The following is a 27,063-nucleotide window of genomic DNA, read 5'->3' on the forward strand; positions in this document are numbered from 1 at the left end:
AAAACTTGTTACCATCAAAGAAGCGTTTTCTGAAGCGTTTGGCAGCTGTCAGTTGTTATGTTGCGCTCCGTATTATGCTGTGTGGAGTCCTGCGGTGACGGATAAAGCATCACAGCAACCAGCTGATGGGCAATGTAAAGAAATAACGTGCACAAAATCGTAAATAAATCCATTAAATAACTTCAATATCGAATACTTTGAATTTTCAGTCAACAGTTCATAATTTCTTCCAATTAGGGAATGTTCTGCTTAAGAAGATATTATTTTAATAGAATTTCGAAAGCGGATGTTGTGTCTCCCCCAACCCTTTAGCTGTACCTGTCAGATATTTCACCTGTCAAATAGTCCATTTCGCTGTATATTTCACCTCATGTAGCCGCGCGGTTACATATGCTGACTCGTGAGATTACAAACATTTCTCTTCCTAGGTGTCCAAAGAAGCTACTGACGACTCCGAAACGGGAGGAGAGACTATTTACGGGCGTGGGAGAAGGGCAGCATTAGTACCAAAGAATGCAAAGCTCTCTTCAACACTTTTAGCGGTAAGAATAATATAGATATTGGCAATGAACATGAGGTAGTTTTTGGCTTACTGTATCGTTCTAGATATGTGCCGTCGCTCGTAAGATTGATTGGAGCTTACATCGCGGTAGCCTGCCTTTACTGGATGATATAAACCAAATACTGGTTCATGAAACTAAAATCAAGGGAGCGATAATCGACATCCGCCTAAAAGTTTTTGTAGCACACACACGCCACTCCGTGCGTTTATCAAAGGTAAGATTGCTTTAGTTTAAAAAATGAAGCTGTTAGCTACTATTTCCTCCCGGGCCAGAGTGTATTAAATTTACTATTTCATTTAGGAATAACGAATGCTACTAGACTGGAAGCATCAATTATGGACAATAGAGTCGGAGCTTCACAAAAATCGGAAGCAGTTCCGGACAAAAGGTGCAAATTTAAAAGTCCGAACCGTTCAAAGTTGTCGAAATCGTCGATGCCGTCGGAAACGTCCGAAGCCGTTCCTTGTCCTTCGAGCCGTCGGAAGCACCAGAATGGTCGAAATAGTCGGAGCCTTCAAGAGCCGGCTCTGGCTGTCTAGTAGCGGCTCCGGACAACTCAAGACAGCTCCAAAGGCCAAAAGGTCAAGACTAGAATATACCGTCTTCCCTTAGTAGTCTCCCTTAGTGTTAGAACTAACAATTCGGCATCGTGGTGCTGTATAAGCCTCGGAAGCCTATATAGGCCGGCACGTCCGCGTAAGACATTAGACCAAGTAGAAGATACAATTAGCAATATAAAGATATGTAAAGAAAAACGACGAGATGATTTAGGCAAACTAAAATGTGTTGTAAGAAAGAGCTAGTTTTTAACACAGGACGATCAGATAGTTAGGCGCATTGTGCTACGGAAGTGTTATCAGAATCATTTTATACAATGACAACTGTTGTAGGTAAAAACGGCTTTTAATAAACCATATAGCTCAGCTGTTATTTACAATTGTACATATTGGAAAGAAGAATAATTACAGGAAGTAATAAAGGGGGTTTCAATTCCAATTTTTATTTTCCCCCTTAACTAAATTGTTCCTTAATTTTGCAATTGTTAGAAATCTACTAAGTCCTTCCGGCCAAGGTTGCCATTAACCGTCTTGTGTACGACCAAAAATGTTACGTATTCGTACAACCTTAACTGGCCAGGCCGCATGTTTTAAATGAATGATTAGTCTTTTTCTAAGTTTTACTTACGTTTGTTTCAAAAGTTATATACTGTTTTCAATTGTTTTGCTTGTTGTATAAAAATATATGTTGACGATCTATAAAACATGCTCATCGTGTTTTATTGAAAACCGGATCCGACCGTCTCGAGACAATTTGGGAACCTCCTCCACTCCAATCCAACGGAACCGGCTCCGGACCGACGGCTCCGAAGATGATTCCGCTTCAGCTGCTCCGGAGCCGGCTTCGTAGCCATTGCACAATGGGCAGTTTAGAACAAATTTCGGGATAAAATTATTTTTGCGGAAATTGATAGTTTTTATCGTTAGTAGTAAAGTGTTATGATAGTGAACTAAACTACACTATGCATTAATAAAAGAAACTTTTTTTTTTGTTACACCGTGTTAATCACCAATTTATTGCACCTTCTAGCTTCCCGTCCACCTAGTTAATAATCCTTTGTATCCAAGTTTGCCACCACTTGACCTCTCTCCCGAGGAGGAATGACCGGACGACCCCCCCTTCTTCTGCTTCTTCTCAATTGCTCTATCTTTGACAATCTTTCGTCGATCCTTACGTTGTCCTCCGCGCGATCACTAACGTGCCGCTTTGTCTTATCCTAGCGTTGCGCTTTATAGCATGAGCGGAACGCTTCAATAGTAAATAACATTTTATATGTATTTTGCATCCATACCACCAGATGGCGCTACATAAAATAGTGTTTTAAGGGATCTTTGCTTAGTTTTATTAATTGTGTGTGTTTTTCTTCTTTAATTTGTTGTTTCTAATAGCATGAACCATTTTTAAATATACTGTAATGTTCCATAATATATGAAAAAAACATAATAATTTTGAATAAGATATTTTTTTGCTTTGTATAGGACAATTGTAGCTAATTCTTATCACGTTTACTCACAGGTAGTACAAATTAAAAAAAAAATACATACATAACTTAGGTGGATGCTATTACAAGCACCTGACGTCTAGTTCACATTTCTAAAGACATGAATAAAGGCATTTAAATAATTAGATAGAGTAGGAACATTGAAATAAAGTACTTCCCAAATTCGTAATGAAAAGCAGCACATATTGTTTGTCTTTGAATATTCATCCTTCATACTTTTCCAAGTCCTATACTGCCTTCAGAAGGGGTAATAAAACAAAAAATCCGATGTTCTTGGTTTTACAACTATCCAAAACAATCATAATTCAACGAGAGCTACAAACAAAGTATTTACTTCATTTGTAAAGTTAAACTCTGTCTTTGTTTTAGTGCGTGTAGCTACTGTTATTAAACTGGTTAACGAATCAGAGGTATACAGCTCATTATACAAAATGTCCTTCTGGATGCATTTTCTTTCTTGCAAAATATTATTTGTAGCATACTCTCCTCTATCTTTTTATTTAGTTTGTCATGACTTTTGGGAGATTATTCTCCCAAAACGCCAATAGATGCTGGTGCATTCATAACGTTTTCCTGTTATGCGTATAATTTTAGAATTACTTTCCTTGCATCCGTCTATAATCTGGAGTAGGACCAAAAGGTATTTGGTTCTGATTTGCTTCATTATATTTATTTATAAAGCTAGGTTAGAACAGAAATGTACATATTAAATGAGTACATGAGCTGAAACTAAGATACACAACTTCAAAATGGATATTAAAAGTGATCAAAAGCAAGTAGAATATATTTTTGTAGAATACACTAAATGCACTACACAAGGCACCTATGGAGCCGCCTAGTTACGCATGTGTCTGTTTTTAGAAAAAGTTGATATAAAAAAACTTCAATAAAATTCGCGTTCACAAACTTTCGCAGAATATTTCTTCATAGTGTATCGTCCGGACTAATATCGCCCACTGTGCACTCAACCTGAATCCCGAACGCAGCGGTATAAACGCGTTATACCTTGACCGCTGGAGCACCCGGTGTGCTAGATGAACTGTCATAGAATAAAGCTCTCTTCTTGGCGCGACATTGAACTGAACAGACGTAAGCCACTGACTTCTGCGTATAATTATTGTGTGCTCTTCTGAATTGTGCTAAATCTTATTAAAAACGGCCAATTAACCTTCCGCCAACCGTAAAACGCTTGGTCGTTACAATAGATTGATAGTATATATATTACACTATTATGTGACATATATGAGACAATGCCACTCTACGCCACTTTCATAATGGCATCAAGTCAAAAATCAAAATGATGAAAATATTTAGGAAGTTGCTTCAGTTATTATCATATATTTTAGCATTAAATTGATTCAACTCAAAATCTTTGATGTATTCATAAAGCTGACCAAATATCATTTTTAAAATGTCTAAATTTATCAAAATCGGTTCATATTTGAAAAAGTTACAAAGGTTCAAAGTTTTCAAAAAAAGTGAAAATTTTCTTGCGTTTTTTTTAACAAGTCTCAACTTTGAGAGGTCTTTTCTAGAGAACCAGAAAAGATAAAGAGCTCATATTTGGTATTTTTCTTAGTTTAACCCTTAGTATTAAAACCTATTGTTTGGAATTTCGCTATTACAAAGTTGATTTTTTGAATTTCATCCCGGCAAATGCCCATTGTGCATTGGTGCGGTCCAAAACACCCATCCCTATTCGGCAGTAACACTATGACAAAAGTATGAATGTGTGTGTGTTAACTTTCAGCCAATTTTATTTCGTTTGCTTGTAGTGGTAGGTATCATTTTGAAAGACGTGATTTCAGGGTAGGCGGTTGTACATGTGAAGGGTATACAAACTTAAATAATTTAAAAAAATATTTATTTATTTTTTATTTTTTGCATATGGGTAGAAAACATCTTTTATGAGGCATTTGTAAAATTTGAAGTCGATACGATTTTTTTAATCCAAATTTTCAATTGAGGAGTACAAAGTATATTCGTTGTTCAAAAGCAATCAGCTGTGTTGATCTACGTACCTGAAATGTAGTCAAAAAAATTGAAGCATTTTCCTTAAAATCCCAATAAAATATTCATAAACCACAGATTTTTATTCAAATTAAATGTTACTACAATTAAATAACCCCAACTACGCGTCAAATCAGGTAAACTCATGTTGATATGTAAAGAGGCAAAATTTCATGAACAAGCGACAAAAATTGATGACCATGAGAAAAAAATTGGTGCCTCCGAGACAAAAAATGACGAGCACTGACAAAAATTGACGCATTCGAGACAATAATTGATACACACTGTCAAAAATTGACGCCTTCGAGACAAAAATTGATGCAAACTGTCAAAAATTGGTAACTTCGTGCCAAAATTTGACGGCAACGGCTGTAATGGTTGTGTGATCAGGTATGTGGGTATCAACACCAACGACCTTTACTCAAATCTCACTTGCTTCAGTGGTGGTGGTATCCGTTGGAGTTTAGTATTTAAACAATCGTATCGTCGTTCTAGTTCTAGCGATGCATAACTTCAATGCGAAACCATACAACAGTACAGAGGAAATGAGAAAGCTCTCCTCCAAGCGATGAAGCTCAACTGGTTGGGGTATCCCACCAACAGAGAGCGCCACCAGCTTTTTCGCTATTTTTAGAATGCATGAGTCGTTTGCGGTCTGCTAAACGAAGTCTTTCTATATTCCGTTTAGGTAGTGTTGACGCCTTACGGTAGGCAATGTGCATGGCACAATTAGTAATTAGTACAGAAAGGATTAGATCGTATAGGTACAGAAAGGATTAGATCGTAATTATAAATAAGAAGAATTAGAAGAGCAGTGAATTTGACAGGGAATAAACATTAGCACTTGAAACCTCGGCGAGATAACAACATTATTTACAACGATTGAGAAAGCGTCATCAGGTAGAGAACTTGAGTCGTTTAGAACCCGTTTAGTGGTCGTTTAGTGGATTTGTGGCACTTGGGAAGCAACGAAAAAGGTGCATCACAATTGATTACATAAGACTTTTTATAAATTCTCTCAAGCTGGTGCAGTTTAAGGGACTTTGATCAAATTTCCGTTTTATCGTATCAAGTACTTATCGATTAGATATGGAAAAACAATTTCGAGCAAATGTCACTTGGGTTGGAATATGCGCAATCCGAGATTGCGCATTGCTTATCGATATGGCAATATTTGACCTCGTTTCTATAGAGACCTTGTTTCAGCCTATCAATTCTCAATGATGGCGCACGGCCAACGTGGTAATAATTCATCTTCTAAATACATACATCTTGTGATCAGACGTTGATACAAGTCCATTTTGTTTCATGTTCTGCAACCGTTGAAATAGACATAGAGCGTAAACGTCTCGCGCAACAAAAAATAGCTCAAAATTTCATTCCGCTTATAAAAAAGTAGCTCAACTTAGCCCAGTCAACCTACATGCTTTTTGTTTAAACACATAAAAAAATGAGTCAAAATGTGTTCTAATTTATTTTTTTTATTATGAATATGTCTGGCTCATAAACAAACTGGATAATTTGATTGTTTGGAAGACCAAGCAGAGATGTCGCGCGGGACAAATCGCTCTGTTTGCAAAATGGTGCTACTTTTTGTCACGCGAGAAGTCGTCGCGCACTTAGTTTTCGCTTTACGTCTATTTGTACGATCAAAGTACACTGGACGAACCGGCCTGTAGTAGTTTATGGACTTTGACTATGTTCCGTAAGGCAGCGGTCTAATGTTGTTGCGTGCAACCTGTAGTAGTTTATGGACTTTGATTATGTTCCGTAAGGCAGCGGTCTAATGTTGTTGCGTGCAACATTGTTGCTCGGCAACATATCGCTGAGGTGGTCTATGAATGTTGCTGGCAACATTTCGCTTTGACATTATTTAGCGTCAAAAAATTGCCAATTAACAGCTCAGAGTTTATTTTTTGTCATTCACTTGTTGAATAAAGTGTTGAAAAAACAAAATATACACCAAAAAATGTATTATAAATGCTTAAAATCCAAATTTAGCTTATGTCAACAAAACGCACACTGCTGCTGTGTCATTTCATACACCCGATTACCATGACCAAGGTAAATAGAAAATGTTGCCAGACAAAAATCAAATTGGATTGAATTTGGCATGCAACAAAGTTGCGCTAGCTGTCAAAATCCATACATTTTGCCAGCAACAATGTTGCGCGCAACAAGATTAGACCAGTGCCTAACGAGCCGCGTGGTTTTCAGCACTATTCATTTTGTGCGTTTTTTTTTTGTTGAACAGTGCAATTAGGTGAGTATTGTGAAAAACTGATTAAGTAAATAATTTATCGCATTTTTTTATGTTTTATCAATGCCTTAGGGCCAGCAACCGTGTAAGCTTAACGTGTTAAATTTCGTAATCTTTTTTCATTGATGTGAATTTTGATCCATTGTCTGCACCTTATATTACATCGAATCGAGTTTTGGAATACAATTGTTCCAATTGCTCAATATTGTTTGACGAACTTCCGGCAAGTTTTCCAAATTAGCGACATAAAGCTTACTTACACCAGAATATTGTCAATAATATTTGGATATTCCCATGTAACAATTTTTTTTACCCTATTAAGATAAATATTTTAGTAGGGTCAATGCAAGTAATTTATTTATTTCACTTTAAATCACAGTTCTGTAACCGTGCTCGTGTGGATACTGGCGTTGCGGTGATAACAAAATCAACCCTTTTTTATGATATTTTAACAAAAATTTCCCTAAACAACTTGAAATCAAGTTTATACAATTGCTCAAATTTACAATGTTTAGTCCCGTCATGGGTTCAAGCCCCGGATGCACCGTGCTCCCGTAGGACTGTCCTTCAGTGCCTATTGAATATGTGCTTTTTAGTTGGCACGTTTTTCCATACAAAAAATATCTGAAATTTTTCTCATGAGCAGCCCATGAGATTTTTGTGAATTTTTCAAAAACCTGGTTTTCCACTACAAACGCATGCTTTTTAATTGAACTATCAGCCAACTATTGAGCGTTTAACTTAAAAGCATACCAACTAGAAAGCGATCAACTATTGAATTCTGGCTGTATTTCGTACCATATGATGATGATGAAACAGAATGGTTTACTTGCACATAGATGTGATATTGTAGACCTTTTTGGTAGGTTCAGAACCATATACAAATAGTCATGGTTATTGAAAATGTACTTGGTACACTGCTACGTGGCTACAGAGTAATGGCAATAATTTTTGATAAATTCCCGGTTTTTTTTTTTGCAAAAATTTCTGGGTTTTCCAGTTTTTTCTGGAAAAATAAAATTCCCGGCTATTTTCCGGTTCTCCCGTTAGCTAGATGTTGCTGTCCTAGATAGCAAATTTTCTCATCCTGCTTCAGTAAAGTTTTTTTTTTTACTGAAACGGTTCAGTAATAGAATATTTTACTGATTTTCAGCATAAATGTCATGTTTTTACCGAAAAACAGTAAAATCAGTGTCAAATTAGTCGTTTTACTGATTATCAGTAAAACAAATGACTGAAAATGCAGCAATTCTTTCTCTCCAATCGACCTGTCAGTCAGAACATTAAAACAAAACAACGCGGTGTGCTTGTGCTCGTGATGTGTAAAAAGATTGATTTGGTAGGCGCTTACAGGCAGATAAAAAATTCAGATGATATTTCGGCTTGTGGGGTTGATTTAAAAGAATTGGCAGCCGTGTTTATTGTGTATAATGTTGACTATAATGTGATTGGCAAAATCTTGTGGTGCTTGCTATAATGTTGTGGTGTCTGCGAGCGCTTACTGACCCATTGTATTGTATTGTTCCGGTTTCCGTAAACGAGCTGTCATTTTGGTGAGCACCGGACATTACTGAATGATTCAGTAAACATTATTTTTATTGAAAGGATTACTGAAACTTCAGCTCAAAAAAAAAAATCAGTAAAATTTTGCTGAAGTTCAGTAAAAAAAGTTTTCTGTGTAGACCTAGATTCAGCCCCATTACTTTTATTCAAGCAAAAGGCAAACCATACATTCCAGCAAATCATAACATTATCATTATTGTTAATGAAGGTGGTGCAAGGAGAACTGTCATGTACTGTCATGCACACATATTACTATTCCCATGCCTATAAGTTTGCTGTCAGATAGCAAACACTATTTGTCACTTCGCATGGAAAATCGTACAAAATTGACATTCTGAACCTAATCATTAAAACATTAAATATAATTGATGTTTTACTTCTAGCTATCACATTTTCTAATAGTAAATTCCTTAAAAACATTCACCTTGATGTTAAAAATCTATTTTTTTCAGATGATTTTTTGATCATTCACAAAAACTCATAATTCAAATGGCAGCTATTTAAATTATCTTTTAGTTATTCCCAAATTTCATAAAAAATTAATAATATAAGAAAATATGGCATCATTTTAAAGGTTATTGAATAAACTTTAAAGAACTTTCAAAATCAAAACAGTGCTTTTTGAAATGTTGTAGTTGAAAGATGATAAATATGAATATATAAAATAATAATCCTAAATATGAAGGATTTAAAGCATTTTTGAAATTTGATTTTTTTTCCTTGTAATCCACGTGGTTTAGATGAATGACTTCCACTGTGCCTTGTTCCCGTATTATGGACAATAAACTACAAACTGTTTCTAGAAGAAGATTCGTATGATCTATTTTTTATCCAATTACAAGCGTTGAAGATCTTTCTCCGATGATACTATGGTGTAAGCAAAATTAAACATTCCCGGTTATATAGTGAAAAATTTGACATCAATCTCGATGGCGATCAAAATCTCTGTATAAGCTCACCTTTTTTCAAAAATTGGATTGGCCAGCTTGGATATCATTTTCCTGTCAGAAAGCTCTTGAAAATCCATCAAAGCGTCAATCATTTTTTATTACCCTTCTGTAAAATTTTTGAGCCAATCAACAATTTCTTGTGATGCCAAACCGACCGATTTTTGTTACTTTTTTTTATTCAGGAGGAACGGTCCGAGATGAGCGTATTGCTAAAAATTTTCATTTCAATCACAATTCATTTTAATTGAATCGAAAAGAGCTGTTAGATGTCAATATGACTGTAACGAACTTTTGCCTACTTGTCAAATCGTTCTACATTACGGGACCTCGTTTCTACACAATCCTTGTCCAGAACGATTAAGCTGTACCTGTTAGATATTTCACCTGTCAAATAGTTCATTTCGTTGTATATCCAAATATCAACATCTAAATCGTCGTTTCTGCCATCGTTCGAGGGTCGCCTGTGTTTAGACGAATGCCACCCGAAAACAACTCAAACTGATATTCAATGAGATAAACAACATCAATATCACTTCAAAGCCGTTTACACCGGCTACCACAGTGTAATGCTGTCCAGCACCAGTTGTCTAAACTCCTACAGCAACAGTTAAGGCTGCATACTAAATGTTCTGTCTCCTTCTTGTTTGTACGGACCTTTCATTCTCTTTCAACCTCTATAATTTGAAAACCCTTCTTGTTCGACCGTCCCATCGCCTCTCAAATAAGAGAAAGTTGACTGTAATTTGATCCGAAACCGATCTATGGTAGGCGCTGTAGTAATACTTACAGCTGCTTCTGTTGGAGGTGCTGCTTGGGCTGCTGCTATTCTGCGGGCATCCATCTGTGACTTAACAAAGTATGTGCTTAATGCTAGTTGACGAGAGGAAATAAGGATGACGGGTACAGATTAAATGGACTGGAAAAATCATGAAGTGAGGAAAAATCACGAAGACGTGGACGGAAACGGAACACTGGGACATTGATGTCAAGTAAGTGATAGAAGCCGATAGAGCTCGGAGAAAAGGATCGTTCGACTCGTAGCGGGTCTGGCGGGATGGGATCGATAGGGGAGGTCTGTCACGAAGGCGACGAGAGGGCGCATAGAAAGGAATGGCGGATAAGAGGGATGGTACGTCAAGTTCATTTAACAGCAGAGCTGAGATGAAACTTGCACGTATGTGGGAATGTCTGTCTTCGATGAGGAGTAACCCAAGAAGGCGATAGCGGATAGGATATGAAGGAAGGGATTGGAAGGGATGAGAACCGGGAAGGAAGCGTCGAACAGCTACTCGAGTGAACTTATGCTGGACACTCTCCAGCCTGGCCATCGCTGTCGAGCTTGGAGGAGACCAAACAACGGCGGCGTATTCCTAGATAGGTCGGACCCAGCAGCAGTACAGAGACTTCAAGCATAGGGGACCGGGAACATATTTACAGTCTTCACAAGCCTCATCTAAAAGTTTATCAATAAACTCACCAAAGTCCCGTAAGTTTGGTCGTGCGATCTGGCTCTTGTAGCGTATCTACTCCATACACCTTGATGTGGGCAGCTTTTCCGCTAGCTCCTCCAGCAGCATGGGATTGTTAAGGTGGCCTTCTAGGTCTGCCGTCACTAGTTGATCTCACAACTGCTGCACTGCGATCCCATAGGTGATGAGCGACTCCAGGTGCTCTGGTTTGGGAACTTCTGTTCGTCGCGCTTGGTTCAGCAGATGTCAGATATAGTTTTAAGAATTTTAACGAAGATGCCAAAGTTTACGCTTCGTGCGACATCCCAAAAACTTTAGACGATTTAACGGATTGCAAGTATCGCCAAAAATTGTCGCGGAATATTTTACGGGTCGTCTAACCACATGAGGTGAGATATGAAGCGAAATGATCTACAGCACCTACCACAACTATATGGACAGTCGTTTTTCACGATTTGCGGAAAATCCGTAAGAGATAAATAAAAACAGCGAATGTATGAGTTGTGCAGAATACTATTTCACATATTTTTATATTTTTTCTAATTTTTCACAACATTTTAACACGACTTAACACGAAAATACAAATTTATGATCGTACCGTAACTAGACACTTCGTAAAACAGGGTTGTTGTGCTAACCAAAGTAGTTAAAAATCGTTCAAAAATATTAATAACATATTCTAGAAAGGTTTTATAGAATAACATTTTTAACGATTTAAAAAAATGTATTTATAACTTTTTTTTTGAGTTTTATAACAACAATTATAAAAGGGTATATGAGGGTTTTTTTGAGTTTTATAAGAATAATTAACAAACTACAATTTTTAAAAAAATCAAACAAATAAAAAATAAGTTTCTTTTGGCTGTATTGAATGTTTTGAAAATCGAGTCATTGTACGTAAAAAGATTTTCAAACTTAATTTTTAAATTTCCATGAGAACCTTATCAATTTTGTGAACAACGGTTCAAAACTGATCCAATCCAACAGAAGCGGCACAAAAAACTCACCAATGATTTTTTTATCAGAATCCTTATATTTGCTGCTGTTTTTAACATAGTTAAGGAATGTAATCCTAGCCTGATATTGTGTTCCTCCCACCACCCACTTCACCATCGATGTTCACTTAGACCGCTACTTGTAAAGTTTGGTCGTATGTGTATGGAAGTTGTAAGGAAGTTTATGAGCCGATCTCGTAGTACAGTCGTCAACTCGTACGACTTAACAACATGCCCGTCATGGGTTCAAGCCCCCCCAAATGGACTGTGCCGCCATACGTAGGACTGACTATCCTGCTATGGGGGGGAATCAAAAAGACACTGAAAGCCAAGCCCACAAGTAGAGTGGTACAAGGCAGGCCTTGACCGACCACGGTCGTTGAGCAAAAAGAAAAAAAATAGGAAGTTCATGAGCCTATATAAGGACTGGCTGAATTGTAATGTTTGGCCGGTGTGGTGGTATAGTCATCAACTCGTACGAGTTAACAAAATGCCCGTTATGGGCTCAAGCCCCGAATAGACCGTGCCCCCATACGTAATCAATACGTCACTGACAGCCATGAAGCTCACTTCACTAGTGGGTACAACCGACAACGGTTGCTGTGCCAAAAGAACAAGAAGAATTAGTAATATGATACTCACATTATTAGAAAAGTATTTCTAATGCCAGTAAGGATATGTGAGAAGAGAATCGTGGTAAGTTGAATATCGTATTCGTCTGCACTTCCTCCAAAACATTTACGGGCGCCTTTGTAGCCGTCTACGAGAAAAACGATGGTGAAGTGGGTGGTGGGAGGAAAAAAATATCAGATTATGATTACATTTCTTAACTTCGTTAAAAACAGCAGCAAATATTAAGATTCTGCTAAAAAAACATTATTGTTGAGGTGTTTGTGGCGCTTTTGTTTGATCGGATCAGTTTTGAACCGTTGTTCACAACAATGGTAAGGTTCTGATGGCAATTTAAAAATAACTTTCGATAATATTTTTACATACTTCGATTTGCATTATAAAAACAAATCATCACAGCCAATAAAAAGTTTTATTTTTTTTTTCATATTAAAAAAAATATTATCATAATGTTGTGTCCGCACAAAATGAGACAGCAGACGGCGTACGGCACAAACAGAAAGTGTATTGAACTATTATTTGGTATGCTTTACGAATACACAGTAAATAGGAATAGAATAGAGGAAGATAATTAAGCTGGTAAGGCTTAAGCCGACGCAGCGGTTTTATTGCGAATAAAACCGACCTGGCAAGCGTACGGCTAAAGTGGCGCTGTGTAAACGGGGGAGAGTGCTGACCGGCTTCCGTAGCTAACGCTCAATCGGGATTGATGTTGCAACAGATGCGGACAAATCTGCCGCTGATGATGACGATGGGGGTGCACAGGGGACGACCGTGATGTCGCGCAGGACGACTGTGCACCCGGACACATGGCGATGGTGTTGCATAGGGGCGACCGTGATGTCGCTGCCGGTGGATTGCTGTGCAGCTGGAGTGCTGGCGATGAAGGTGCACAGGGGACAGCCTGTACGCCTCAGCATTGTGTCTTACCGGGCTCCGCGATTATGCGGGTGCAGAGGGGCGGCCGTAATGCCGCGACGTCGATGCTGCACCAGTATGTGTCCGATGATGACGCTGCAGCGGGCGGTGGTGATGCCGTGTGTCGCCGGTCCAAGGGGGAATGTCCCCTCAACATGGCCAAAATAGTACTGCAGCGGAGTGAGGATCCGTTCCGAGGTTTCGCGCTAGCCCAAGCGTGCCCATCCTGAGCGATGGTGGAACTGCCATGGTGACCTCCGCGTATGGTCCTTAGAAGGATCCCCCCCTACTCGAGGCGGATCACATCCCCGTCGCTACTGTAGTGTCTGCACAAAATGAGACAGGAGACGGTGTACGACACAAACAGAAAACACATTGAACTATTCTTTGGTATGCTTTACAAATACACAGTAAATAGATTTATAGACAAAACGGTATCACAACACACGCAATGCGGGGAGAGGATGACTGCTCCGTCTCGCGCCGCGATCCTCAGGATGATGAGGCAGCGGTCTGTCCACTATAGATAATTTCTCTCATAAAACATTATAAAAAGTTATAAAAACACTTCTTAAAAATCGTTAAAAAATATATTTCTTCAAAACCTTTCTAGAATATGTTATATGCATGTATTTCAATATTTTTGGTTTTTTGTAAAAAGTCGTGTAAAAATGTTGTAATTGGCTGAACGCTGTGGTATTTTTCTTCATATATTTTTTTCTTCTGATGAATAACTTAAACTAGGCGGATTGCGCCTGGCGCAATCTTAAACTAACTTAAACTAGGCGGCGTGGAAGATCTGGCTCCCGCAGTTCGGGCGATCACCTTTCGCCTGTTGCCCTCTCACGCACACCAACCAACGCGTTGATGGCCGCCAAATTATGGCACTTTAATTATAGCATGGCTGTTTCGAATATTTCGTGCGAATAGATCGTCTCATCCGCAGATCCTAACTCTTATGTATAAACAAGGGTAAATGTACCGGTGTTGGGCAGGTTAGTGCAGGAGTTTCCCAAAAACTGCTCGTATATTTACATTTTTATCATTTTTCATTGAAATGGCATTATTTTGAACGATAAACTATCGTGTTATGTTGTACTATTTTTTATTTGCCGGTTTAAATATATTTTTTAGAGATACTCATGAAAAAGCAAACACTGTTTTTGTTCCTAATTTCGGCAGGTTGTTCCTTTTTCTGGCAGGCTGTGCTTTTATTTTTGGCAGCGCGAATACGGATTAATACGGAAAATATTTGAATAAATGCAATTAGGTAGAAAAATGTTTACAGCAGTTTTACATTCTCTCTTTCCTGAGATTGGTGATGAAAAGCACTTTAAGCAATAATTTAATGTTGCCCATTTTGGTCATTTTGCTGGCAGTTTTTACAGTCTCTTCAATGTGAATTACAAACAAAGTAGGCATTGAAGAAAAGAGACAGCCTGACGCCTATAGAGAGTAGTGGCTCAGACATTATTATTTTTCTCTCAAGTTATTGGATTATTATATTAAAGGTGATGATATTTGATACAAGAAATTTGGTTTTGTGTGTCTGCATACGCATTGCAGTGTTCCGATAAAGTTTTAAATGAATATTCAGCAAAATCAAAAGTATGTCAGAAGCCCACAACAGTGAACTGTCAAAAATCAGCATTAACCGAGTACCTATATTCGGCAGCATTTTAAGTGAAGAATTACTTGTTTTTCGTGATTTTAAAATTCTAAACGGGCTAGAATAAAATCTACAACCGCACATTCTTTCATAAAAACCAAAAGCAATGAAAGCATTGGATTACTGTTCTGGTTCTTTTAATAACGAAACCTGCCGAACTATTGGTTGAAAGCAAATCTGCCAACAAATGTTGAACATAAGCAAAGAAATGTTTTGGAAAATACGCAAGTAAGTGATGTGAAACTTCGTATATGAATTTAAAAACTACAGGCGTCCCCCGAGTTATGTCCCCCTCGAGTTACGACGATTCGCAGATACGACGATTTTGATTTTGACAGTTTAAAATGTTATTGAGAAGAAATTGATGTATTTTTTTTTTAATTTCTGAGCTCATAACCGTTTCAAACACATTTCCACAAATTCCATAACTACCTGGTCTTGAATATCTATATTGTTTAAACGGCTTCTTGAGGAATACATTACCAAATTGATAATACATTACCAAAAATTATTAAAAAAAAAACACGATTTCATAGATTTCGGCTCTTCAATTTCGGTTATAAACCTTATATTCACAAATATTCAACATACGACTATTTCGACTAACGCCTTAAGGGTATTTTTTCGGTTCCAAATACAGTCGTATGTCGGGGTACACCTGTATTTGTCAAGACAACGTTCAAGGCGTTTTTGACTGATTTCCCGTTTTTAGTTACCCTGCTGAAACCAGGTACACTAAGTGTTGTTGATTATCGACATTTTTTTGTGATATTCACAGTAACCGGCTGTCAAAAGAATTTAACGATCATGATATACATTTGTTACCATGACACGACTTTCCAAGAGCGACAATCATTTGTGACAACCATGATCTGCCGGGCAAGTGATATATTTTGTACGGGATTTTGACTTTTCGCGACTGAAAAGCGTTTCTCATCGGTTCTAGTATTCGTATAGATTTCTAAGTTTTAGTGATGATGTGTTTTAATTCATGGAATGTGTTCATAATTATTAACGACCGATAGAATATTAAATTTTTAAATTTTAAATTTTTCTGGTCGAGTATTCCAGAATACTCACGATCGGAGTTGCGGGAGAGAAGAAATTTCACTCTTTCGTCATGGCCCGCGACAAGTGACGGATTTATTTGCGTCTCTAACTTAAACCAAATTACAAAGACAGCTAAACCCATTCAGTGTTTTGCCCGAGTCTCACTCGGGGCAGCAGATAGCTTTTGTAGTGATTTGCCCGAGTAAGAATCGGGCTGATTTGTTTCATCGTTTTTTGCGTTCCTCGTCGCGCGTCGCTGTGAAACAGCTGTCAAGAGTCATCGAGTGCTTTCGATATGGTTGATGTTATTGTCTGGACTGAAACTGAAATTCTAAGAAACAATTTTATTCAAAATATTATAATTGCAGACGTGATGTAATAAATTTGTCGAAATCGCAGCGCTACTGAAAGCAAACAACGCACAAATCCTGAAAAAGAATGTTTCTAGCATGTAACAATTGAAAATGATAGGCAAAAATCTTCTTGATCAATTTTTTTGCATTTAATAAGTGTTAACCTTCAAAATCGGAAATAAAAACTGGTGACAATTTGTTTATCCAGTTGTGCAAAATCACGAGGCTGGGAAAGCGTAAACAACGCTTGTTCTTTTTCATTAATGATAATCAATTTCGGACGAAGAAAAAAGTACTGTTGATAACGTCCCAACAGTATGGTTTAGAGTTCAAAATTCTTCGTTTTGACATCAAGTTTTTCTTCGTTTTGACATCCAACTATTGTGCTAGCCTAAGACGAGAATTGAAATAAAAAGTAAGCATTTTTGCTCATTTTGTGGTGTTAAAATGGTATGGAGATTTATTATCTACAATGCAATATAATATATAAATTAGTACACTTATAGAACAATAACAAACGGGATTGCAATTCGTCCGTCGTACGGGCCGGTCTCGAGCGAAGAGACCAAAACTCGTCACTCACTCGCTGATAGCGCGTATCATCGGGAGTGATCGGCTTATCCGTCAACCGATCGGCATCGCGACACAGGGTGCTCCCAACATCCCCCCTCTTTAATCACGCTGGTACGACTCCATTCACTGCGGTAGTCTTCGAGCTTGTGAAGATTGGTGTAGAGGCTGTACCGGCGAAGGTGATCCGCTATCTGCTGTTTCAAAACCAGGGGATGCAATCGTTTCCGTACCCAACTCTGATAACGGGGAAGTGCATAACGATGAGCCGGACGAAGGTGACGATGCCGATGATGGCGATGACGATGAGGAAGCTGGCGATGACGATGATGAAGTTGGCGATGACGACGACGAAGCTGATGACTACGATGATGATGATGATGACGATGACGACAATGAAGCTGGCGATTGTATAACTGCATCTGAATGACATTCATCCAGTTAAATGTGTAAGGCAATCGAAGTCTGCTTAGCATCCGGCTGTAATTCCTGTGCCTTAAAATCAGTCATGTTGTTCAATCGCGGCCGTAATTGGTTGATGTGTGACCGCCAAAATTTACCAACAGAATTCACCACTTGGTACATAAGAGGCGAAAGAACTCCGTTGGAGCCAAAGCCTCTATAAACTATTCAAACAACAACAACCACTTGGTACATCACTTTTCCAATTCGCTTTTCAATAATAGCTGGCACCCAACTCCATGTGTTGTAATGATATTTCTTCGGATACACAGATTAACCAATGTTAAAACTTCTGGTTGAAAACTGTCCATCATCTTGATTAGGTGAAGCTTTTACAGGTGAGCGCAGCAGCTCTAGGCAAGTACGAATCTTGCGACCAAACATAACTTCTGCCGGTGTTTTCATGCTGCTATATGTCAAAAGAAACATGTCCAATGCTTCCTGCAACAACACCTTTCCCACCTTAATATTTTTTAACGCTCTTTTGAATGAGTCCACAAACCGTACACCCTGGCCGTCGGACTGCGGGTGGTACGGGGCAGTTCTGATGTGTTCAACACCAATCCCAAGTGCCACAAATCCACTAAACGACCACTAAACGGCTTCTAAACGACTCAAGTTCTCTACCTAAACGGAATATAGAAAGACTTCGTTTAGCAGACGGCAAACGACTCATGCATTCTAAAAATAGCGAAAAAGCTGGTGGCGCTCTCTGTTGGTGGGATACCCCAACCAGTTGAGCTTCATCGCTTGGAGGAGAGCTTTCTCATTTCCTCTGTACTGTTGTATGGTTTCGCATTGAAGTTATGCATCGCTAGAACTAGAACGGCGATACGATTGTTTAAATACTAATCTCCAACGGAAACCACCAGCACTGAAACAAGTGAGATTTGAGTAAAGGTCGTTGGTGTCGATACCCACGTATCTGACCACACGACCATTCATGTAGATTTTTGCTCAGAAAGTTAGAAGGCTATATAGGTCATGATAAGATGAAACTTGTCGAAACACATTGCAAGAAAAGGATAGCAATATAATGATGAGTTGTAATACGCCATCTATTGATCAAACCAATGAAGCTGTGGAGCTTTCATTTTTTTCTATGGATATTCAATTTTCCAGTCGTTTAAGCTTAATCTGTGGCGCTTGGGATGGTAATTACAAAAATCAGCAACTGCCATGCTCGTGGACTGCCTTCCGTTATCGCTTACGATTGTATTTGGCATTCCCAGTCCTGCACACAATCGTCTGAAAATAGTAACAGTTGCAGTGGCAGATATTTGAAAGGTGGGTACAATCTCCGGCCATTTGGAATGTGAATCAATCACTAACAGGAAATACATATCTTCAATCGGCCCAGCGTAATCAATATGTACCCTCTGCCAAGGTACTTCCGTTGTTTGCCAAGGTACCGGTGAGCTTAGGTTTGGAGACTTAGCCGCAGAAGCGCACGATTTACAGCATTTCACCATATCCCCAATATCTGCATCTATATTTGGCCAATATACATAGTTTCGTGCTACTCCTTTCATGCGCTCAATACCCGGATGTCCTCGGTGCATCAACTAAAGTACATGCTGGCGCGGCGACAAAGGTATGATTAACCGGTCTCCAAAAATAATGCAATCCTCAATTGCCGATAAAGAGTCACGTCGCGCGTGAAAAATTTTCAGCTCACGGCCTTCTAGCCTCTTTGGCCATACATTCTGGATGTACTTTAACAAAACCCAAAGCACAGGGTCTTTGCGCGTAATAGTTGATCGCCCCGAGAAACGTTCGCACTCCCGGGACGTCTGTCGGAGGCTGGAGCTTAATCATGGCAGTAATCTTATCAGGGTCTGGCCGCAACCCTTTTGCATCCAACAAATGGCCCGAATATTTAATTTGGGGCTTCCGAAAACTGCATTTCTCTGCACGTAAAGTAAAACCGTACTCTTGTAGTTTCTCTAACACGGCATGAAGATTACGATCGTGCTCTGCCATTTCTTTTCCTCCTACAACAATATCATTTAGATACACAGCTACTGGTGACAATCGGTTGTATCTGAATAACGCACGATGCGTGATTACTGTTAAAAAATCACGACATTTCTCATCTACCTCCACTTGCAGAAATGCTTCAGAGAGGTCTAATTGGCTGAAAACTGCACAATTGCTCAAACTCGCGAAAATATCTTTTGACAGAGGTATCGGGTACTGGTGTGTCATTAGCGCATTATTAAGGCCTGTGGAATAGCTACCACAGATCCTTATACTACCGTTTGCCTTGCGCACCACCACTATTGAAGCGGCCCACTCCGAATACTTCACATGTGTGATTACCCTTTCTTCCTCTAACTGCTGAAGCTCATCAGTCACTGGCTGTAACATAGCGTACGCAACAGGTTGCTTGGGGTGAAGCACAGGGAAAGCATCATCCTTCGATTGAAGATTAACCTGTGTCTTTATACAACGCCCGAGCCTATCAGCAAATAACTCCGGATATGATGTACTAAGAGCCCTACAGCTCACATCGCCGACATCGACTCGCCGACAAATTGATGATAACGGAACATCCCACAAACCAAAAATCTCCATAGCATCCGCAGCTAACACCAGTAAATCAGCGTTCACAACACGTACCATACACGGCTTACACTGCTGCCCTATGCTTATCATACACTGGATCTCGCCTTAAATGTGCAAAAGGCTCTCCGGATCCTGTTTTGGCTTTAATGTCAGGTTGTGTCATCGCCGGTTAACCAATATCCAACCAATGCTTTTTCGATATTAGGGTTATGTCGGCACCAGAATCGATCATCATCCGAGTTGGCATCTCATTTAAAAAAACATTCACCAGTCCACGTTTAAAATACGAAATTCTGTTTATCCAAACAGTTCTTATGCTCTTTTGCCTCCCACCGTTGGACAATCTTAAAGTGGAGTTACAAAATCCGTCCATGTGCCCGTACCGATGGCATTTACGACAATGGTGACTTTTATGTGGGCATCTCCTGGCATGATGCCCTTCACCGCACAACAAACACTTAATCGAGGACTCGGCCTTGCTCTCATGCTTAGTGTTATTTGGCGTTTTGGAATATTTGCTGACCTCGTACTACACTGACTGTTTTATCGGCGTTTATCATAGCATCATCATATCTTAAAGTGGGTAGACGTTTGCATTCTTCTGTCATTTCATCAAGGGTAATCACACATTTGTCACATAAACAAAAATGCGCTTCGCAAGGGTGATTTGAGTTAGCTCACACTAACATTATTGGTGCACGAAAGTTAACACTAGGTGCATTAAATAAACATGTGCAAGAATGGACGGGGCTTGGCAACCAAACCCAAAACAAACCGTGCCGAATCTGACGTGCGTTTTAATTCAACTGTGTGAAATTAAACTGTTTTATATACATACTAGGTCATTGTCAGCCAGCGAGGCATCTACGGTTGCCCGCAGAAAATTCATCAGCCTGTAGCAGTACCACTTAGGCGGCATTTAGGGATCTGAAATTAACAATAATAAATATAAGCACGATTTAATGTGTTTCATTACAATCATTTGCAGCGCGTCTAGCAAATTCGTTTTTGAAACGAAACTAAATTTTAATGGATACGTGAGCTGGCGGAATTGGATGGCGAACGTTCATAGCTCTACCTCCTAGTGGTACTGCTTGGGCTGTTGCTATGCTGCGGGTAACCATCGCTGGCTGAGCTTGGGCCATGTTGTCCCTCATCTCGATGTACCGCTGTACATCAAAAAGCCTGCGTTTAGGCATCACAGCTGGCGCCTGGCAACGAGGGCATATGAACGAATGCATAGATGCTTCTGCTGCTTCTGCAGTGTTGTGTGTTTGGTTTCTCGCTGAGGTACTTTTATTTATCACTAATATAGTACACAATAATAAATATTAACAAGCACAATTACACATTAAAAATACCCGGCCGCGCCAGCCGTACCATGTCCTGGCGGGAGCCCTGCTCGACCGGCTGCTCGCAACACCTCTCTTGTTCGAGCGCACACGACACACACTAAGCGGCCCGCGCGTAGGGTGCGTACGACAGTGTGCGTGACACACTGTCGTCCCCTGGACATTGACCAGTGCACAGTGGGCAACGGCCATACAAACGCCGGGATGAAAATCAATTCCTCGTGCTATTGCAGTTTTTCTTCATTCAATACCATTGCTCTTACTACACAAGGCAGTCCTGTACTAAAATTGTCTAGACAGCGAAAAAACCTTTATAATTATCGCTCACAACATTAAATTATTGTGTAGTACTTAACAGCATCAACAATTATTGTTAAGAAATAAAACAAAGGTGGAGTAAGTTCGTTACTTAAAACGATTTTTAAGTATTACGCGCTAAAAAAGCCGAGTTTTTCATGGTTAGTTTTGAAAAGAGCTTACGATCTTACGATCTTTTTCAAACGGTTTTTCTCGGTTCAGCTTTGTTTATTATGCCTGTTTGTTTCAAATGCCCGTTTATGACAGTTAGTTCGATACTTGTGGTGTATGGCTCATACAACAACACGCCAAAATCGCCCGCGCTATTTTCAAGAAAAAGTTCAATAATTTTCGGGGTCGCGGATGGTTGCAGCTAATTTCAACGTCAAAACGTAGGAAAAATGTTGATCTTTCCGATGATATACGACACACGAGTGAAATCGAGTCGAATCATAAAAAAATTCACTCTCCAAAATGAAAATATCCAAAAATTCGGCAGGGATGTTTGGTTTTCAATCATTAATGAACTTTAAAAACAAGTTTTTGCTAAATATTCAGACATAACATCAAAGTATGACAAAAAACATTTCCAATGACACATTAATTATCAAAATCTAACCATCATATACTGAAATATGAAGGTTTATGTTCGGTCGAAAAATAGCTCAAATTTGGGACAAAAAAACACAAAGTTTACACTTTGATGGCCTATATCTCAGTAAGTTTAAGATAAAAACGTGAAATATTTTGGTTTCAACTAAGTTTAAGTATCTATTTTAAGAAAATAATTATGGTGTTATCCTGCGATGAAGTTGGATTTTCGATTTTTATACAGGCGTTTGCCCAATGTGCAGTGGTAGCACAACTACCACGGCAAGTCCAGGGGTCGGCACGGCTGCCCACAACATGCTGCTTCTGCTGCTTCTGCTGCGTCTGCTGCGTCTGCAGCTTCTGCTGTTCCAACAGATGCTTCTGCTGCTCTGCTGTTCCAACACGAGCAGCTGCAGCCCGCGCTGCCTGCCGGGTTGTTACACCACCACCTCCAACCATCGCTGCCTGTTGGCGGGATTCGGCTTTTGATGCAGCTTTCGCACGTAGTTGGCCTCGAGTCTTCATAGCTGAAATAAAAAAAAAATAATAATTAATTTAGTGATAATTAATAAGGCAGTTTATCAGCCTACCTTTTTTTTGTTAAGAACACAGAAAATTTTTGACGAACGACACAGGAAGGCACGAAACACAAAATGGACCGATAACGAAGTCTAGTCTCAAGATGTATGTATTTAGGAGGTGAATTATTACCGACTTTACCGGACAGAGTGACCAGAAATACCGATTCATGTGTACTGACGGTCCTCGAGATACACCCCTGTGATATCTTAGCGGATATTTCATCTCAGTGGACACGGTTTCAACTGAACGCACAATGTTTATTAATTGCGACTTAACTGCCTCGCGTTTTTCATCAGACTGACCCACTCCACTCGGTCACAAAATAAATTTCATAATTCCCTCTCTCACTCTTTCCTTCTCTTCATTCCCTCTCTTTTCCCCCTTAACCTAGTCCAGCGAACAGCAGCAACTCGCTTGCTTCTCTGGCCCGTCTGACCACACAAGCCGCCCGCTTGCATTCTACGGTGGGTTTCGCGAAATTCTGGCCGGTGTCGATGTGATTGAACAACAATTGTGGGTGCCGCCGTTCCAGACAATTGTCGCCAAAACAGATGCCACTCGGACAGCCTACCGTTCGCTCCTCATCCTGCACCTCTCGCTCCTTCCTCAGCCCGTCCTTCTCGCTCGTTCCTCAGACCGCACATCTCCCTCGTTCCATCGAAATGGAACATCCTCCCGGCCAGGTTGATGCTACGAATCTATTACCGGAAGAAGAGCCAATTTATGAACAGGACGTTTAAACTCACCACTCTTTGTCTTCACATCCGCTACCCAGATCATTCTGTCCTTGCCCGGGAACACCCTTGTAATGCGTCCCAGCTTCCACAAATGCGGGGGCGTGTTATCCTCCTTCATTAGAACCAATGCTCCCTCCTTTACGTTGTCCTTTATTTTGGTCCACTTGTATCTGGTTTGCAGTTCGCACAAATACTCCCTTTGCCATCTATTCCAGAACTGCTGCCGCAGTTGTTGGATTCGCTGCCATTTATTCAAGCGACCTTCAGGCATATCTAAGTATGATGGTTCTGCAACTCAATCAAGGGACCGATTGGATCAGTCCTGTTTTTGCGAATTGATAAAAATCCATAAAATGTATCTAAAAACATAAACTACTAACTAACTAACTAACTCAAATAAACTAAATAAAAATCATCCAAGCATCCGCTGTAAAGTAACGCTGATCAGCCTTTACTAGAGTTTTATAATAGAGATTTGTGCATTCCATAGCCTCACTCAGTAGACCCGTCGTTCGTAATAGGCGCCTCCAACTGCACTCTCTTCCCTTTCCTCCGATGCGACGCTCTCCTATTCCGCAGCGGGTCGCAGCGTAGAAGAGGCAATTGGAGTCCCCATTACGCTTACTTATTACAAAAGATATTAATCTACAAATAAAGAAAAAAGGAAATAATGAGTTATTTGCGTTTTTACAGAAATCAAACTGTTTTATCTACATACCACACCATTCGCTCTCATCGACTCATCAACTATTTCCCGCAGAAAGCTCATTGGCCTATAGCAATGCCACTTAGGAGGCGTAGGGATATCTGAAATTATATTCAATAAATATAAGCAAGATTTAATGTGTTTTATTACATACATTTGCAGCGCGTCTAGAAAATTCTTACTTACATCCTGTCTTATTGACCGCTTCCAGCTCACGTACCCTGATCGCTCGGTACTTGTACCGGAGCTGGTGCCAAACTTTCTGGCATCTGGCCACGGTGGTCGCCAGATGCCTGGCTATTTCCCCCCATGCTCCGGCAATCTTTCTTCTATTATTATAGAATGGGTCATTGGTCTGCCAGAGCATGGGGTGCCCCGATACAAGTCGGATCAAATCCTTTTTATACTGTTTGGAGGAAAGCTTGCAAAACAGGAAAATCATTAATTTGTTTTGTGTATAGACCGTCTTGTTTTTGCGAATTCCCTTCCCTCTGCTGCGGGCCACCGCGCAGAAGAGGCAATTGGAGGCCCCATCACATTTTCTTCTGAGCGTTCTATCTACAAATAAAGTAAAAAGGAAATAATGAGTTATTTGCGTTTTTACAGAAATTAAACTGTTTTATCTACATATCACACCATTCGCTCTCAGCGACTCATCAACTGTTTCCTGCAGAAAGCTCATTGGCCTATAGCAGTGCCACTTAGGAGGCGAAGGGGGATCTGAAATTATAATCAATAAATATAAGCAAGATTTAATGTGTTTTATTACATACATTTTCAGCGCGTCTAGAAAATTCTTACTTACATCCTGTCTTATTGACCGCTGCCAGCTCACGTATCCTTATTGCTCGGTACTTGTACCGGAGCTGGTGCCAAACTTTCTGGCATCTGGCCACGGTGGTCGCCAGATGCCTGGCTATTTCCCCCATGCTCCGGCAGTCTGTTTTCTATTATTATAGAAGTTGTGATTGGTCTACCAGAGCATCAGGTGCCCCGATACAAGTTGAATAAGATTTCGTTTTTCATTTTTAGAGGAATGCTTGCAAAATAGGAAAATCATTAATTTGTTATGTGTATAGACCGTCTTGTTTTTGCGAATTCCCTTCCCTCTGCTGCGGACCACCGCGTAGAAGAGGCAATTGGAGGCCCCATCACATTTTCTTCTGAGCGTTCTATCTACAAAAAAAGTAAAAAGGAAATAATGAGTTATTTGCGTTTTTACAGAAATTAAACTGGTTTTATCTACATACCACACCATTCGCTCTCAGCGACTCATCAACTGTTTCCTGCAGAAAGCTCATTGGCCTATAGCAGTGCCACTTAGGAGGCGTAGGGGGATCTGAAATTATGGGCATTGTTCTTCGCCCTCCTACGATGCGTTGGCTCATCGCCCTTCTTTTATGCTGTGGCAATTTGCAATTTGGTGACGCCCGTTCGACTGCAGCCGGGACGGCATGCTACCTCGTCCCCTCTGGACACTGTGGCTGTAGCCGAGGCGCAATTGGCGACGCCTGTTCAACTACAGCCAGGGCGAAAGCGTTCGCGCCGATGTGTGCTGCTGTGTTGCAGCCGATGCAACTTGTGCGTTGCCGATCCTGTTGTGCTGCCGAGGCGGAATGGTACGTCGCCGTGGTGAGAGGCAGGGCTCGAGCCGCGGCGGAATTGCTGCCTCGCCGATGATGTGCTGAGCTCGAGCCGGGGCGGTATTGCTCGTCGCCGATGGATGCTTGCACTGCTGCTGCTGCAGCTGGGCGGAATGCGTCCTCGCCCGATGAAGCTGGGGCTGCAGCATGGGCGGATGTGACGCCCATCCGATGTTCCAGCAGCAAGGCGGAAAGGTGCCTCACCTCTGGTGCTGCTGGCGTTGCTAGGGCTGCAGCTCGACGACCTTCCTTGTCGCCGAGAGTGTGTGCTCGGCTGCCCATGTGGTCGCCAATGATGGGACGGCAGCCGGGGGCCTCGGTGTTGGCGGCGGTGGCGACCCAAACCGTTCGCGGTGTCCCGCAAGCACGGGGACCGGTGCCAACGCGATGGCCGCTGCGATGATGCAGCAAAAACGAGATGGGCCCGATCGCGATGGCGTCCGCGGGTTCTTGTTGGATCCCCCTTACGCAGGAGGATCCCATCCTCGTCGCCACTGTTATGAACTGCTCTTTTGTATTTATTTAGACACTTTATACAAAGTACATAATAAATAAAACATAAACGAAAACAAACAATACACTTTAAAATATAATAGTACGGTGGCCGCACACCAGCCGCACCGAGCGCCCCTGCCGAGAGCTATTGCTCGATCGGCTCGCAAACACACTCTAACTGTGCGCTTGGCACACACTAAGCCTTGCGCTGCTTAGTGTGTGCGACAGTGTGTGTGACACACTGTCGTCCTCCTGGACGTTGACCGGTGGCAGCGCAACTGCCACGGCAAGTCCAGGGGTCGGCACGGCTGCCCACAACACTGCTGATGCTTTTGCTGCTGCTTCTGCTGCTGCTACTGCTGCTGCTGCTACTGCTGCTGCTATAGCTTCTGCTGCTTTTGCTACTGCTGCTGCTGCTGCTGCTGCTGCTATAGCTTCTGCTGCTTTTTCTGCTGCTGCTGCTTTTGCTGCTGCTAATGCGTCTGCCGCTTCTGCAGCTTCAGCAGCTTCTGCTGCATCTGCAGCTTTTGCTGTTTCTGCTGCGTCTAATTCTGTTCTCATCTGTAATAGA

At 40.6% G+C, this 27,063-nt stretch overlaps 1 protein-coding gene and 1 long non-coding RNA gene across 2 annotated transcripts; one reads left to right on the plus strand and one right to left on the minus strand.

Moving 5' to 3' along the window:
• The first annotated feature begins 389 nt into the window (after positions 1 to 389).
• LOC121595447 lies at positions 390 to 886 on the plus strand. The gene is made up of 3 exons (XR_006005169.1): positions 390 to 542; positions 607 to 777; positions 864 to 886. It is a non-coding gene; the product is annotated as an uncharacterized LOC121595447 (long non-coding RNA).
• A 22,239-nt stretch (positions 887 to 23,125) lies between these two features.
• Positions 23,126 to 26,540, minus strand: LOC121595432. The gene is made up of 6 exons (XM_041919425.1): positions 25,605 to 26,540; positions 25,160 to 25,530; positions 24,982 to 25,074; positions 24,541 to 24,912; positions 24,367 to 24,455; positions 23,126 to 24,293 (listed from the first exon to the last, which is right to left on the minus strand). Exons 2-6 carry the CDS (start codon positions 25,281 to 25,283, stop codon positions 24,270 to 24,272), a joined length of 702 nt encoding a protein of 233 aa, XP_041775359.1. The 5' UTR covers positions 25,284 to 25,530; positions 25,605 to 26,540; the 3' UTR covers positions 23,126 to 24,269.
• Between the last annotated feature and the right edge of the window lie 523 nt (positions 26,541 to 27,063).

This window comes from Anopheles merus, chromosome 3R (genome assembly GCF_017562075.2).
Source record: "Anopheles merus strain MAF chromosome 3R, AmerM5.1, whole genome shotgun sequence".
NCBI classification, from domain to species: Eukaryota; Metazoa; Arthropoda; class Insecta; order Diptera; family Culicidae; genus Anopheles; species Anopheles merus.

What these genes read in the sequence shown, in the direction of transcription:
- LOC121595432 (XM_041919425.1), bottom strand. Translation starts at nt 25,283, where the DNA reads ATGGGGGAAATAGCCAGGCATCTGGCGACCACCGTGGCCAGATGCCAG. An exon ending in AGCGGTCAATAAGACAGGAT is followed by an intron (nt 25,075 to 25,159) that starts GTAAGTAAGAAT and finishes TTATAATTTCAG; the next exon opens with ATCCCCCTTCGCCTCCTAAG. An exon ending in CGATGAGAGCGAATGGTGTG is followed by an intron (nt 24,294 to 24,366) that starts GTATGTAGATAA and finishes CTTTATTTGTAG; the next exon opens with ATTAATATCTTTTGTAATAA.